This window comes from Saccostrea cucullata, unplaced genomic scaffold (assembly GCF_032062105.1).
Source record: "Saccostrea cucullata isolate Sc308-1 unplaced genomic scaffold, CSIRO_AGI_Scuc_v1 ctg3709, whole genome shotgun sequence".
Lineage (NCBI taxonomy): Eukaryota > Metazoa > Mollusca > Bivalvia > Ostreida > Ostreidae > Saccostrea > Saccostrea cuccullata.
In genome coordinates, this window is record NW_026932731.1 from 31,422 (window position 1) to 48,930 (window position 17,509).

The 17,509-nt window shown below is 33.7% G+C and overlaps 1 protein-coding gene and 1 long non-coding RNA gene across 2 annotated transcripts; one reads left to right on the plus strand and one right to left on the minus strand.

Annotated features, from left to right (window-relative positions):
- The first annotated feature begins 1,004 nt into the window (after nt 1-1,004).
- Nucleotides 1,005-9,281, plus strand: LOC134235954 (ryncolin-2-like). Its single transcript, XM_062718128.1, has 6 exons — nt 1,005-1,083; nt 3,604-3,741; nt 3,897-4,045; nt 4,583-4,679; nt 8,757-8,921; nt 9,008-9,281. The coding sequence occupies exons 1-6, from the start codon at nt 1,026-1,028 to the stop codon at nt 9,256-9,258; spliced, it is 858 nt and encodes a 285-aa protein (XP_062574112.1). The 5' UTR covers nt 1,005-1,025; the 3' UTR covers nt 9,259-9,281.
- Nucleotides 6,520-7,314, minus strand: LOC134235955 (uncharacterized). The gene is made up of 3 exons (XR_009985508.1): nt 7,160-7,314; nt 6,942-7,013; nt 6,520-6,804 (listed from the first exon to the last, which is right to left on the minus strand). It is a non-coding gene; the product is annotated as an uncharacterized LOC134235955 (long non-coding RNA).
- Nucleotides 9,282-17,509: the final 8,228 nt, after the last annotated feature.

Consider the following 17,509-nt stretch of genomic DNA (forward strand, 5'->3'; position numbering starts at 1 on the left):
TTATGCAAGAAGAAAAGCACTTTATGTTTTGAAATAGATGTAGGCATCTCATGCTATGGAACGGTAATTTTTGTTAATCATTAATGTCAAAGGGAAAAGAAAAAGACCTTGACCTGACTTCGCCAAATTCAATGCCATTAATATCATCATTGATTTCAACAGTTTTTAAAAGCAAGAAACATGAGAAGAATCCCTCCGTTAGAAGTCTACGGCTTATATATAGTTAGCATGAATGTTGGAATAGCGGCGATGATAAAAAAATCGTCGGACAATGCTATTTATAAAAAGTTTCAAGTGTCTGTATAATAAAAAATAAAACTGATTACATGGGTAGAGTGACAAGAAAGTAAATTATATTATATGTATGAGCTAAAAATACCCGCTGAAAAAATGGAGATGTCCCAGTGGAGGCTTTGTCTACCGAAATATTGTGATGGAGTATTTCGTCTTCCTTGATTCATGATAAAGCCATAGTATGTTGACTCCGGATTCAATTTTATAGATTACAAATAAAGTATTTTTCAGGCATTTTAGAATTTATCACTTCTTACAATGCAATATTTAAATCCGGACATGGCTTTATTAAGACTTTTTTAACTACAATTTTTAAATGTAATTTTCAAAAATTAATAAAATCACTTGGTGAGATTGGAAATGGTAGTACAAAGTCTGGACATTGTCGGTTCTGGTGAATGTTATATGTCTTTCTGTTTTTGGACAATATCTATATAGAAAATTAATTAAAAGCTATTCTTAAACTGACATTTATCAGATAGTTTTGCAATAGAAATTCATGCATAGTTTAAAAGAAATTTATAAAAAGTTTTGACAAATTAAAATGCAAATCATCATGACAAATAGAGTGCATCATTTCAGAATTGATTTCACTGTACAGCATGCTCTTGCATATTCAATAAACTGGGAAACATGAACTCAATATGAAGGTAATAAGGATATTTTGCTTCAAAAGTAATCAATGTTTTTTTCTTAATCTTTATAGAATGAACGTCAAAGTTCTTGTTGCAATGTTTCTGATTACGACCCCCAGAGTAACTGGAAGGAAAGTACACCAGTCACTTAAAGGTAATATATGTGTATGTGTATATTTTGTCTAAAATCAAATGTAATACAAGCATTCATGCATTGAATCAAAAAAGCATCATCTAAAAATAATAAATATGACATTGACATAATTATTAAGGTAATTTTTATTTATTATTCAAATATTAAAGATTAAAAAAAAGTAACCATATTTAAATGAACTGCATCTACTATGAAATCTCTGTATCTATGTTGATATGTTTTTCACTATGAATTAAAATGTCAAAACTGATTTTAGACAAGGTTTTATTTCAAAGATTTATTTGAAAACTTTTTTTCAAATCTTAGATATTTTAAAGAAATTCCCCTATGAAGTTCACTTGTTAATTAATTACATTATAAAATGTAAATTACCACCTTTTAAACAGAGTGTCATCAAAACATACAATGCTTCTGATGATGTGTGACAAGTAACAATGCATTGTTATTAGAAGTTCTCTATATCTATAATCTCTTTCTTCCGAACACTCTTAAAAACAATAAATGGGATGGTCCGTCTATTGCTAACCATGTCCCATCCATTGTACCAAAAGGTATAAAAGATGGACATTCTACGTGCAGCAGACAAAAAACGCACAATTTCCACGCCAATTTACAATGCATATTTTGTAAGGTACGGAATCCAAATTATCTATAATTTACTTCTATTTTTGGCAAAATAACCAAATATGAAACAAATGTGTTATATAGACTATGTGGTATTTTTTTTATCTCAAGCTCAAAAGGATGTATGGTATAGACAAAACAAGAGGCCCAGGGGCCTTATAGGTCACCTGAGCATTATGCAACAACTTTTCAGTTATTGAATTTGATTCATGTTTTAAGCCAGATGCTTTATGACATTCACAATTTTGAAAGAGGCACCATTGATCATCATAACTATTCACTTAGCAGTTGCTTAGCTTGGTTACTGAATACCCATACAGAGGGTAGGGGAACAATATTGCATTTCAACTAATCAGTAATATTCAGCAATATTCAGTAGTGCCCCATACAACCCCTGACCCTAGGTCCACACATTGCACAAATTTTTAAAGGCACCCTTAAGATTGCCTTTCAAAAAAAAAAAATAAATGTTATATGAATCTAAAGGAGCAGATTTCAAACAATTAATTCATTTTCAGTATTTAAGTAGAGCCACCCCCACCCCTGACCCTGGGTCCTTGAATTCACAGTTCTGCAAGATTAGGGCCCTTGCTCATCATAACTATAAAAGTAGTTCATCTCCTTCATACCCAGAGACAGAAAAGAAAAATTTCAAAGATTTAATGTATTTTCACTATATAATCAATAGAGCCTCGCCCTAACACCAGAGCCCCTGGCCCTGGGCCATAAAATTCATAATTTTAGAAGAGGCATTCTTGCTCATTATAACTATTTATTTAGTTAGTTTATTTAATACCTAGGAGCAGAGAAGAATATTTTCAAAGAATTCATGCATTTTTACTATATAATCAGTCAGAACCCTTGCCCCTGCATGGGGCCATAAAATTCATAATTTTGGTTGAGGCACTCATCCTCATCATAACTATGCACATAACTATGCACTTGGTTTATTTGATACCTAGGAGCAGAGAAGAAGATTTTCAAAGAATTCATGTATTTTCACTATATAACCAATAGAGCCCCCCCCGCTCCCCTAACACCAGAACCCTTGACCCTGGGGCTATAAAATTCACAATTTGGGTAAAAGCACTCTTGCTCATCATAACTATGCACTTAGTTAGTTTATTTGAAACAAAAGGGCAGAGAAGAAGATTTTCAAAGAAATCATGTATTTTCACTATATATAATCAATAGAGCCCCACCCTAACACCAGAACCCCTGACCCTGGGGCAATAAAATTCACAATTTTGGTTGAGGCACTCTTGCTCATCATAACTATGTACTTAGTTGGTTTATTTAGAACCCAGGAGCAGAGAAGAAGATTTTCAAAAAAATAATGCATTTTCACTATATACTTATTTAGCCCCACCCTAGCACTAAAACCCCTGACCCCAGGGCCATGAATTTCACACTTTGTGTAGAGGACTCGATGTTGATTACAATCATGGAAACAGTTTGAATGCTTGATGTCCAGGAGTAAAGAAGATGATTTTTAAAGATTGCATTATTTTTAGTGGTTTTGGCCCCACCCCTCAGGCCCCAGGGGGGCAGGGATAATGAAATTAACAATTTTTGTTCCCCTTCACCCATAGATGCTTTGTGCCAGATTTGGTTGAAATTGGTTCAGTGGTTGCAGAGAAGAAGCCGAAAATGTTCAAATGTTAACACACGACTCACGACGGACGACGACGGACGAAAACGGATAGCAATGGATCAAATGAGTTTACTCAAGTGACCTAATAATGGAAATTACAATTATTAATTGACAATACGTCATCCATGTATAGTTGAATACTTACCTAAGCAAGGATGCACGATTTGATGTAGTTAATTAATGTTCTTGATAAAACACAAAGCAAGTAATGTGTTTGATTTTTTTTTCTTAATATAATCTAGATCTAATTGGCATCTACTTGAAATCGGCTGAATGGAACCATACTAGGACGTATGCAAAAATCAACAATCCCATTTCCATGGATATAACATCAAATTACAAAATTGCCCCTGGAATAGTATTAGACGACATAAAGGAAAGTATGTTATCATTTTCTTAGTTTATAATTATACATATATCATTTACATACCGTACTAGTACCTGTGGTAAATTGCCAGCATACACGACTGGAAAAAAATATGCCATCGTACTTTATACAATAAAAAAAAAAGCATACATTTTTTTTTAATTACAGTAGACAATCAACACTTGCGTGACTGTAAAGCTATTCTTGAGTGGAACGCCCTCACTAAAGGAAGAAACGGCGTGTACAGCATTTATCCAGACAATGCAACATCCATAAAGGTGTACTGTGATATGACCACGGAGGGTGGAGGTTGGACGGTACGTTCGATAAATGAACCAGTTTAGAACTATTACAAGCTATTATTAAATATCTGTGATTGGGCGATAAAAAAAATGTAGGCAAAAATGTTTTGTTTGTTTGTGAATATTTGTTTTTCTTCATAAGACGAAAATATATAGGGAAATTCTAACGTGATTCAATAGCCTATGAGATTAATTTCACTTAAACCTGATTCTATACAGTTAAATTAATCAAACAAATAAAAAGGTGGATTTTGAATCTTGTAAAATCATATAGATAAATAACACAATATGTCAATTGATGATAAGGTAGATATTTAATGATGAAGTCTCGTCTAAATACCTGCAAGTAAGACTAAAAGAAAAGCCTTTAACACTGAATGAAGGAGGGAAACAATGAGCTCTTTACCTCCCTTCCTATAAACACTGTATACAAATAGTGACAAACAAGATATCGATTGAACTGCATTTGTTTTCTCAAAATTATTTCAAATAGACATGATAAAATGTGATCGGAAGAATTCCAAATAACACATCAAAGTCCCTTAATTATAGGTAATACAAAGAAGATTTAATGGACAAACGAATTTTCGCCGAAAATGGAACGATTACAAAAATGGGTTTGGCAAACCCAACAAAGAATACTGGTTAGGTAAGTAAATCATCATACTATTATTGATCTAACATCAGTCGTTGTGGTAGATACAGGATACTTAATCATAAAACCTGATCCTACGACTGATGTTTCGGAGGTTCGTGTTTGCTATGCTCCTATTTTGTATTGTTTTATGGACTTTGATATTGAATACTGTTCTTTAGCTCCATATCCTGCTTCCTTCTTTAACTTTCATTGATTCTACTTTTACCTTAAATGACATGACGAAGATACTAATAGGTTGATTTGTTGAAAAATTATTTTTCTTGGGAGGAAATTTAAACAAAATACTGTATACAAATAAATAGCTTATATTACTTCTCTCGCAAACGTTACTGGATCTGAGCCTTCAGTAGGTGCTGGCACGAAAAAGACCCCTCCCTGCTCAATGGCATAAGTGCCGAGTATAGAACAAAATTTGCAGCTCTCCACAGGCAAGTGGTGGCATCTCCATATGAGTGAAAAATTCTCGAGAGGGACGTTAAACAATATAAAATCAATCAATCAATCAATCCAATGGAGGAGCACACCTCTCAGTGACTGCTAAGTTACATTTCCGGTTTTCATATTTACTAGATTCTCAGATCTGTTACCGTAGAGAAAAGAATTCTTAAATGTTTGAATAGAAAGTGCTAAACCTTTACAGCTTGTTCAATATTAAAGTTTTTCTATTTAGATTTACATTGATCTTTCTTATATGAATTTATTGAAGAGAAAATATGTTCAATTCTGTGTGAACTTTATTGGGGGTCAGAGGTCGTACCCCGACCGAATCGCTCGGCGAGGTGATATATGTATCTTTTTTTACATAATAATCATATTCCTGACTGTTTTCGGAACTACCAAGTTAAAAGCGATGAAAATGGTAAAATAACTGACTCATATAGATATTTTCATTCAACAGATGTTCAATAGAGCTTGCTTAGAAAACATGGGATATCACCGCTTTTGACTTCAAATATATTAAAAACTCATAAAAGAGTAAGATTATTCTCAGTGGGAATCATTGTTCTTGCATTACAAACACAGAATTATTGACTGCTGATTATCATTGTAAATATTCACCCAGATAGCATGAGGACATTGGCCCAACGTTGGCCAAACAATGTCGGTTATGTTGGGCCAATGTTGGCAGTTTTACCGTATATACTCGCCTATAAGTCGGTCCGCCTATAAGTCGGTTGTATTTAATTAGCTTATATTTCAGAAGGACTGACCTCATATAATACCATTGTTTTGATAGCTCGCCTATAAGTCGGATACAGAGTTTTGGACCAGATATTGACTCCCAAAAAGACGACTTATAGGCGAATATATACGGTACGTTGGCCCAATGTCTTACTGCTCATTGGCGCGCCGTTGGCCCAACATGTTGGGCCAATGTTGGTACAAACTGTTTGTTCATTTGTCAACGTTGGTACAACGTTATTCCAACATACCAACGCCAATGCAATATTTTTTTAACGTTGGCCCAACGTTGGTCCTCAGTTCAAAATCTAATCATGACGTTGGTCCAACGTTGGTACAACGCTTTTGTTGAAATGCCAACCTTGGTACAACGCTATTCCAACATACCGATGCTAACCAAATAATTTGTAACGTTGGCCCTACAATGGACCTCAGTTCAAAATATAGTTATTATGTTGGTTCAACTTTGATACAAAGCTGATTCTTGAAATATCAATGACACAATTATTCTTCAATACAAATGTCTTACAAAACTAATTAAATTCTGTAATTTTTGTTTTCCAGATTATACGACACAATTAATTTCACCATGTTTGGTCAAATACTTTTTTCCTCCTAAAATGTATCACAATATATTATTTGCCACTTTCACTTTCATTAAAGTTTTCCATGGTATATAACTAAAAGAATGAAGAGGTAGAAAGTTCAATGTTTCTCAAGTACACTCCACATCACTATGTCCACTACTTAAATATCACTTTGATATAAGAGTCTTCAAGTTCTAACTGTAGAGTTTTGAAAGTTATCACTTTTTCTGTTGTTTATCTGTTCTTAAAATCCATGTTTCCCACACATATAAATCAGTCCCTTCCATATACAGAAATGCCACATCAATAGTCTCAGAGTGAAGAGGGTTTTTCCATCCCGGCAATTCCTGCAAACGTTAAGATTGTCATCAATTAAAATAGTATTTTCAAATGTTCATCAGCATCACACATATTTTTAAAGGAATCCTTAAAATTGAATTTCACATAAGTAATTATTAATAACAAATACAAAATAATTACTTACATTTCACTGGTTAACATTCTTGCGTTCACCTACAGATCCGGACATATCTGCTCTGTTCAAGCCCGCCAATTCCTATAAAAGTTAAGGTCCTCATCTATTACAACTGTTTAATCCGCTACCTGGTACTAATAATTTGAAAACCTACATGCAGGTTATTACAATGTTGTGTATTTCACATTATTAATTATTTCAATAACAAAAACAAAAGCTATACTTACATTGAAAGGATTAAAATCCTTGCTTTCACTTAAACAGACACATATACACTTTGAATTGTTAATGTGCGCGGTTAAAAAAAACCGATTTAAAAATGACGGTTTCCTTGGAGACCTATGAGTCACCTGCCGAGCCAGTGAATTTCACCAGTGACCTATTTATTTTGGAGCCCAAAACTTGCAAAACACAGCACTTTAAATTTGATTCTATGATGCTAAATATAGAATCTACCAAGATATAAATATACTATATGTATTTCACAGACTTATAAGGATTGTCTCATAATTTCCATTCAATATATAATATAGATCACATGTTTGTAATGAGTTGCTTATTACATTACCATCGATTTACAATAGATAAATCTAAATTGATGAATACTTTTCGCAACATTGGACCAACTTTGGACCAGCATTTCATCTCAAACATTACAGGCTACCTGTACATGTACTAGTAATCCCAGTATTCCCACTATTGGACCAACTCCAGTTCAGTCAAGCACGCCCAACACAGAGCAATGCATCATTATATTGTCAAAATTTATTAAACTGAGCTAACGTTGGGCCAACAATGAATAACCAACAATAAGTGGCAATGTTTTGCCACTAACATGTACTCAGTTAGAGCTACGTTGGGCCAACATTTCATATTTAACACACAATTGTCTTAATCCATGTCAACATTTACTCGGTTGGACCTAAGTTGGGCCAACATCTTAATGTCCAACACCAAATCGCTATGTTTCTTGTCAACATGTTACTACAATGGGCCAATATTGGGCCAACATCACATGCCCAACACCGTTGGTTTAGCTTTCATGCCAACGTAAATGAATGTTGGACCAACGTTGGGCCAATATCACATGCCCAACACTCTTGGTTTAGCTTTCATGCCAACTTAAATGAACGTTGGACCAACGTTAAGCCAATGTCACATGTCCAACACCGTTGGTTTAGCTTTCATGCCAACGTAAATGTACGTTGGACCAACGTTGGGCCTACATCTGTTCCCCAACGCCAACACTCCACCAACCATACAACCAAAAACCAACGTTGGCCCAACGGAGTCATGCTATCTGGGCAAATGTTGGAGCAAAACGAACTTTCAAACCAAACAACTTCTAGTCCCCCTAGGACATCAGAACATAGCAATACGGCGGCCCGTCAATGTGATGAATGCAGTTTGATTCAGATTGATATCAGATGTAAACATAAGTAATAAACAACAATGTTAAAAAGTCACTGGAAAGTGAACTTTTAGTTGGCACATGCTCAAATCTACTGAGAAGCCCTTGGGGCTTCACAAGATTTGATCTCGTGACCAACTAAAAGTTCATTTCCCAGCGAACTTTGTAACACTGTTGCTTATTTCTTTAATGTCCTGCATACAAATCCTTTGAAAAGAATGGCAATTTCTAATGTATCAATGTCGTTTGGGTACGTTTGCTTTTCGGAGTAAAGCGATGTGCTTGACACTGTACAACAAAATGAATATTCGTTTGTTTACGTCTTTAGTTTATGAACTGCTATTCATGAACTAGAATTCATTAAATTTTTCCATTCTTAACATTTTTCTCTTTTTTTCTCTCTGTATGATAAGGAAATGATGTAATCCATACCTTAACTAGTCGAAGAAACCAGGAACTACGAATAGATTTGGGAAAGTTCACAGGCTCCAAAGTTTATGCCAAATACACCAATTTCTCAGTTGCGAGCGGGGCTAAGAAATATCAACTATCAATCAGTGGTTACACTGGAAATGCTGGTAGGCTGTAATTTATGATCAAAATAATCTAAATTTTCACTTGACATCCATGTCACATTTCAAACTAGCTTAATCGTTATTTTCAGGGGACATGATGATTAGAGCTTATAATCTGAATGGGATGTATTTCACAACCATTGATCGAGACAATGACCAAAATGGAAGAAATTGTGCAGTCAACCATCACACTGGTGGATGGTGGTACGGTAACTGCGCACATTCTGATTTAAATGGCGTCTACGCAACATCAAACAAGAGGAACGACAAATTTCTCTTTTGGGGAACCAATGATGAAAATATGAAGACTACCAAAATGATGATACGGTCTAAAAATTAAAAAATAATATTTTGGTGCAATAAACAGAAATACAAATATTATTTTTTCAGATATTATTTTTCCAGAACATGTATTCTGTCAATTAATATTTGTACATGTTCGAGTTGTCTGAACTTTAACGATATCTATGAATGAAAATCTATTTAAGTCGCTGGTACGAATCCCATGGAGGGACATGGAGACTGAGGTCCCCAATCGCAGCTGGTTTTGACACTACTCACGGGCTTTACGTTTGAAAACCTCCAAGTGGTTACTGAATAGTTCTCGAAGGGACATTAAGAAAACAAACAAATAAACAAAAACATATAATTGTAAAAGTAAATAATTCATTGATAACGATATATGTTTAATCCAGTTATTGAAAAAAACGGAAGAAAATTAAATCAAAAAGACAATAAATACTGTGAAATCACTAATTTTCTTGGGGTTTAATTTTCGTGGTTCTCAAGGTTTGAATAGATCCACGAAATTATATCGACTACGAAATGCATTTTTTAAAATATACATGTATATCATTACTGAACAATTCTTCAACCACGAAATCAAATTCTAATGAATCAATACATATTCCTCAAACCACGAAAATTTGATCACTCGAAAGTATGTGATTTTACAATATTTACTCTACAACAATAACTGTTAAGTATATCATTGATCGAGTCAATCAGCAAGATTCCAGTTCCTCAGGAGCAAGTCTATTTGTCGAGGAGCAACGGAAGAGACCTGAAATCTTGATCACTCCCTCAATGAATTGCTGTAACTGTTTTATTATGGATGACCTTTATCACCGTACTTGTTCATTTTATGTGCTGAATTACTTACTTCCTATAGCTATAAGAACAAACATAAATATACGTGGCATAAAAAATAGAGGGGACTGAATTAAGATAATCCAGTTAGCAGACGACACTACATGTTTTTTAAGTGATGAAAAATCAGGATTTTGAATTATCAAATGTTATTTAAAATTTTAAGCATTGGTCTGGACCAAAGATTAATTCGAATCAGACTGAAACAATTTGAATATTTGAATTTGAATTCCTATATGAACTTAAAAGTCTTATTTAAACTTTTATCTGGTTTTATTTTATCTCCATTGATTTCTTTTTTCTGTTCTGCGTTTTATATATAAAGTCAAGCGCTTTAAGGTAACAGTAAAATTACAGAATACGCATTAATCAAGTTGTATAATAATGATTCAAACTTTTAACATTAATATGTTTGTTCCGTCGTTCCTTCCGTCAAAGCTTACACTATAACACTTAGACCTCTTGCTAACTCTATAAGTCACTTGTGTTTTCCTTTCCTACTTTATCTGAGCAATGTGTTTTCATAAGAAAGCAAATGTATATATTCAGCAAAGATCGTCTAAAATTTCAGCATTTAGTATTACGGTGACTGAAAGACGCATGACAACATCGATGGCAAGTATATAATTTTCTTATTTTCATTCATGTTTAAGGGGAAGATTTGAAATCGATACAGTAATGTATTTTTGAGCGTTAATTCATAGTATTTTTCATATAAAACGATGTTAAAATTATCAATAGTCCCCTTCCAGTGAACACAGAGGGAACTATTAGCTATAACTTTCTTTCTCGTCCACTGATTGTTTGCAAATATTTGGCTTATTTGCACTTTGCTCCGTTCCGACAATTCTTGACAAAATTACGGCATTTTCAGCTTTTAATGGAAACATTTGTGTATCAACTCTGAGAATGCTTGTAAATATTTGCGCATATTGCAATTGCAATTGAAAGATATGACTATATGTTTTACTCATTACTTTAAAGATTCATAATAAAAAAAAACAGGTCAAAATTCAGTAATATATACAAATAACAAACTGAATAATGTCAGTAGTCAACTGACATTATTCAGTTTGTTATTTGTATATATTACTGAATTTTGACCTGTTTTTTTTTATTATGAATCTTTAAAGTAATGAGTAAAACATATTTACAAACCTTGAACATAACGTGGTGTTAAATAAGATAGATATGACAGAAGACCACCATTTTTTTTTCCGAGCAACCTTCGTATTATTATATATTGATAATATATCTTTATTCTATTGCAATTTAAACGTAAAAACATAAATCAAAAGATTCGGGAATAAATATGTCTTCAATAGATCCCCACTTGCGTTAAGGCTATTCATTATTGTAATTAATGATGTTACATAATATATTGTACTCGACACGCCTAAGTCTGATAATAAAATTTAAAAAAAACATTTTAGAACATTAAATTCGACTCACCAGTCTTTGAATTAGTCTCCATGTACCCCAAACTACTTGAACTTTAAACCATTAGAACTGTACTTATGAGGGTAGAATTACGTCAACATAACTATCAATCGCGTGCAAGATGCATGTATCCGAGGTTAGAGTTTTGATTAAGTGGGTCAAACACTAAGGTCAAGGTCAAAAGGTCAAAAATATTTATAACCAGTAAAGTCTTGTCTCAGTAATGGATTCTTCAACAGTTCAAAATTTATTGATACGGTTTTTCGTGTGGTATTTTGATTTCTAAAAGTAGGCCAAGCTCCAAGAAAACAAAGTCAAATATGGTGGTACTCAACGAAAGGACTTGTGACATGAAATACACCTTTAAAATAAGAAAGCCATACCTTCACCCACTCAAAAATTATGGACAAAGTTTAAGTTTTTGTGGACAAACAGTCAAACATACAGACAGACGAACAAGGAAAAAATGTTAATCCCGTAACTTTGTTAACGGAGATAAATTCAATACACATTAAGACAATACATTTATGTAAAAAAAGGTTGGAGTCACAGTCGTAACTTTTTGTATTTAGTTACTATAAATTTTAAGATCCTGCAATTATTGTAGGCAAAATTACGATTCTCGAGGGAAAAAAAACATAATCAGATTGGCCGATGTGTTCTACCAAATTGAGATGTCTATTAATACCACTTATTAAACGTAAAAAATTATTGAGATCAAACCCAAAAAATCATTTCCATTTGCGTTAAATCGCAATAATTATAGAGTTTAATCAATGTAAGAAGGATTTGAAAGGTAGGACAACCCCAAAGTTCAAAGGGGCAAAGTTGTTGGTTTCTTAAGATAGGTATAATGTAACACGGATTACATGTGTGAAGTATGGAAGCCCTAACCCTTCACTCAAGTTCACTAAGTTATGGCCAAGGTTGAAATTATTGAAAAAAAGGTAAAAACAACTCGACAGTCAAAATGTCCAAATTCTTAATAACAAATAAAAAGTCTTGTTACAAGGATTAAGAAAATACTTGCCATAATCCATCAAACGTAATAGTCAAAGTTTGTTTTTTACATGTGTGTAGGTCAAACTCCAAGGTCAAGGTCAAAGAGTCTAATTCTGTAATATCTAATGAAGGGACATTTTACAAGTATTACATATGTGGAGTATGAAAGCCCTAGTTCTTGCCATTCAAAAGATATGGCCATGGTAAAAGAACAAGGTTCACTTTTGCCTTATTTGGCCTGTGTATTTCTAAAAATCTGAAATGCAATAGATTTAGTTAACAATGCATTTAATATCACTTAGATCTTTAGTGACTGCAAATCTATCAAAAATGACGTAATTTTCTGGCTAGTCAAGGCATCACGAATCACGTCAATTTCCTCATATTCTGAAAAAGTGCACAAAACGGCAAAGTTTTTTAAAAAATATTTTAGATAGCGCGCAACCTATGATCTAAAATATGCAACTAGTAAATGATAGAACTGTTTCTGATGATCAAAGGACATGTTTTATTTTTTAAATCAGAGAGTGTGCTCATATTATTTTTCTTCCCTGAATGTACTTAATTATACCTGTTTAACTAAAAATTCAACATTGCAATTTCATAAAGCCAGTTTTCCTGGACATTTAGGAGAATTTTTTTAATACGATATGAAAATATGAAGTCTCTATTTTATTTTAATGCTTCAGATGGAAAACCGAGTGTTGAACAATCCATTTGTATACTTGTCAAAATTTCTAAGTCCCCACTTTTATTTTTTTAAGTATTTAAAAACCTTAACATTAATCAACTAGTTGTTCACAATTTTGACGTAATTTTTCGATGATTGCCTGTTACGGCCAAAAAAAAATTGAAATCGATTGTGTAATTACTCATCCATGACCCTTTTTGTTAAAAAGCATGAAGTGCGAGTTTCATACGTTTTCGGGTGTATTTTCCATTTCTTTAAATTGCCATGTGTTCTCCATCTTAAGTTGTTTAGGAAAAACAGAAAAAAGCTTGTTTAAAATGCCGTGTATGTACGAATGGCAATGTGCAAGTGAAGGTGCCATGGTCCAAGATGGTTGTAGTAAAGAAAAGTTGTTTTTCCTTCATTTGTATTTGTTTATTTTATGTTAAACCGTTAAAAATACCGTCAGGATGATGCACAAAACTTTCTTGTATTCTTTATAATCATTAAAAATTGCTAGATTTTCAAGATATATCACTTTACTACCCTAGAGTTTAACCGGAAATTCCTTCAAACCGGAACCGGAAGTGACCATGGTCAAGGTGTATACATGTACTGCAACGGCACATCAACAGGGCTACTACATAAGAATTACTTACTATTGTGGAAGGAACCTATCTGCACGTGCTATTGCTCTGCATTCATTAAAAATCAATTAAAGTCTCCTTAATTATCCAAATTATTAGAAACAAACTGGATGAGTGGGGAATGCGTTTAAGAAGACCTTATGTACTGTAGGATTAATATAGGGTACAAACAATTTGGGTAAGCTTCAATGTCATCCACATCTCAACCCTATAGAACATGAACGGGACAAGATGGACGAGATATTGAGCGCTTTTCCAGCAGCAGAATCTGGCGGAAATATAGAGAACGACCTAGTCCATACATGGAATAACCTTCCAAAAGATTTTTCTTTAATTGTGTGAACTCTTTGAGATGCAATTGTCTTTATCTTAATTCGTTTGCACAGAGGATAAAAACAGTGTTGAACGATGCGAATTTTTAATTCTAGGGCGCCTTCACTCTTCTGCATTTTGTGTTCAAGTCCTTCAATATTATTAGATTAAGTAAATAAAAAATATTTTGCTTCTTTTTAGCCTGTATAGTTTTCAATTTATATTGTCTGAATTATTTATTATAAAAGCAGTGTAAAACAAAAACTTACGTGGGGTCTTAGAAATTTTGATTAGTATATATCTGCAGGGCCATTTTATGCATAAAGTGAGCCGACTTCTTTTTCTTCTAAACACTCAATTTTGATATAGACAAGTGCTATCATTGACAAATTTTCAGACCAATTCAATGATTAATAAACATTTACAGGTGATAGAAAATCTGTCTTAAGTTTAAGTCTGTTTCATGATCTTGTATACTGGTATCTACCGTTTAAAAGCCATGGCCAAAGTAAAATTATTGATTTTTTTTTGTAAAAGGGGGTTAAACTCCAAGGTCAAAAGGTAAAATTTAGTGGTACTCAAAGAAAAATTTCGTCACAAGAAATATAGATGTGAAATGTGAAATCATAGCTCCATTTAATCAAACGTTATGGGCATAGTAAAAGATTTGTGGACAAATAGTGGAGCGGATAGTGGGGAAAATATTTCACTTGCGGATACAAGCACCAAATGTTGCATGAAGGTTCTTTGACTATTACTGAAATAAGAAATGCCGTTGGCCATTCAAGTTTCGGCCATTTTCAAGATGGCCGCCACTTATTTCAAAATGGCCCCTTTTTCATAATTTTTCCTTATATTTTTATCCTTCCTCGGTAAAACTTTATTTTTTTTAAACAATAAAAGGGAACTTGGTATATGATATAATTTGAGCTCCATTTTATTTATATATATACTGCGCATGCGCTTAAATACAAACAAAAGCTGTTTTAATGACATATCGTCGCTGTAATATCAAAATGTCGTAAGTCGATTTTTGGCGGGAAATTTTTATTTTTATTTTGGAATCTGCAATATCGAATACATGTTCTGTCAAAACGTCAAGTCTCTAGGCCAATTAGAAAGTGAGATACAGACGTGTGAATTAATCTTCTGAAACGTGTATAGCTGCGTATGCATAAAGCAATGCTAGGTAATCCGGACCTGAAGCAGTTGAGGTTATATTACACCCATATTTTAGTACTTCTTGACATGATGCTGCAATGGCAGTGTGGGACACAAAATCCACGTTTTGTTTACCTAAACCTAACTGGAAGGTGAGGGTAAAGTTAGCCACTTGCATACTAGTAGTGACTTACCCCATAAATGACCAACATGCAAACAAATGCAGCTCTTTATATTAGGGAGGGGATACAGGCAAGCGTCATTAACGCTATTCGCATTACTGATTGTACATGATGACAACAAATTCTTCCGCCTCATTGATTAGAGGTTTGACAAATTGTTACAAGGGGTGCTTCAGAATTGGATTGGAATATTTTTTTGCGTTCCCAAACATATTCATAACCTGTCATGCTGTTTTTTTTACCTTTCCAAACAAAGGCCGACCTGTATCACAACCCGAGATTGCATGAAAAAATGGTTTCAGTGATTTAACATCATAAATTTTATTCATCGCAAACCCTTGCCCTTTCAAAATACCATCCATTACTGATGCACATCTTATTCATCAGAAAGAGTTACATTGATAACAATAAGGTCTGTAAGATGTAGATTGATCTGCGCTGCTTCCATCCGGTGCTGCATGTTTAGCATGAAAGAACATACGGGTGTCAGCTTCATCATGTTTGCAAAGCGGTATAAACTTGGTATCCATAGCTTTGCTTATATTGACATTTTTTCTCCTTACTACAATGATAGTTGCCTCTGTAATCACGAATATAATTGTGTCTGCTACATGTAACATCCCCTAATATAAATTCAGTTTTGTTCTTGTCACACTGAAGAAAAGTGTTCCATGAATTTGGTGGTCTAGTGGTCCCGGTAACTTTTCGTCTAGACCCATGTCACATTTCTTTACAGTTTCTGCCCTAAAACTATCTTCTCTCTGAACAAGGAAGATAGTGTCTACCCTCAAATGACTAATGTCGCACTGTCAATTACAAATGCAGTTTCAATGATATAACTGTCAGTACATTATTTGGCAACTTTTTTACTTACTTCCAAAATAGGCACCAATTGAGATTTAAAAAAAAATGTGAAAGAGAAAGAGAGAGAGGTATCCTGGTTTTCATGATCAGAAAATTCTTGTACATCGCATTGCCTACTGTGACAGAAATAAATAACATTGGAAAACTACTATAGTAAGAATCAGAATTTTGTTTGGGATTAAATATGAGAAATGTATCCTTCTGAACAAGTTCATAAGACCTTGATTATCATCTTCACATACTCTTAAAAGGAAGACCCGATAAGGTTCTTTCCTAATGTATCCCTTTTAAACTATTTCATCCCGCAGTTTCAGTTTCGATAAGAACTATAAAGATCCACCAACTCTTCCTCAAATGGATTATCCATTTCCAAAAATATACATGTAGATATAGCCCGAATTACTCGTGAAAAATCATTCTTGAGCAGCTTGACTTTCTTCGCGATATGTTTTTTTCTTCTCGTGAACATTTCAACATATTCATTTGAACTCTTTAGTAAGTTACAATAGCATTGTTCTGCTCATTGGCTTGACCAATGGCAAAGTTTGAAAACTATTTTTTTCTTAGTAAAGATTCATTTTCTCATTTCCCCCTAAGCATATGTCCGGGTGCTTTGACATTGCACCTAAAAGGTGAAATGGTTCCCATCAAACATATTTGATGTGACTAGCGGCAATTACTTTGTAAAGCCTTAAATCTGATTCCCTGCAAGACCTTACAAAAGAAAGACAACGAGTTCCAACAGAATGTTTACCAAATTTAAAAAATTTTACTTGTGAAATTTTTTTTTTTGTTCTGAACTCCAAGAAAAATAGATCATCTATTTCAATTTTATCCCAATTATTGAGTTCCATTGCATTTTGGTCTTCCTTTTTTGAAGACGTATAGGCAGCAGGCAGTTATTTGACTGTCTTGTCTTATTTTAGCAAGATCAAAAAATGGTAGAAAAGACTCAGCAGTTCAAGAATATGCAACGTCTGCTTGAATTAATGCTGTCACCCAGCCGCTTCTTTTCAACAAATCACCAAGCAGTTTTTAAAGCTGCAATTTCAATAATCAACTCATTGAGCATATTGACAACATATCTATCTTCACCATAAATTTCTAGTCATTCTCATCGTATCTGTTGGTTAGAAGCTATCACAGGCGATTGTTTTGAATTTT

Excerpts from the sequence above, each read along its gene's own strand:
- LOC134235954 (XM_062718128.1), top strand. The coding sequence starts at position 1,026 with ATGTTTCTGATTACGACCCCCAGAGTAACTGGAAGGAAAGTACACCAG. Across the intron at positions 4,046-4,582 it reads CGGAGGGTGGAGGTTGGACG|GTAATACAAAGAAGATTTAA; the intron begins GTACGTTCGATA and ends CCTTAATTATAG. Across the intron at positions 4,680-8,756 it reads CAACAAAGAATACTGGTTAG|GAAATGATGTAATCCATACC; the intron begins GTAAGTAAATCA and ends CTGTATGATAAG.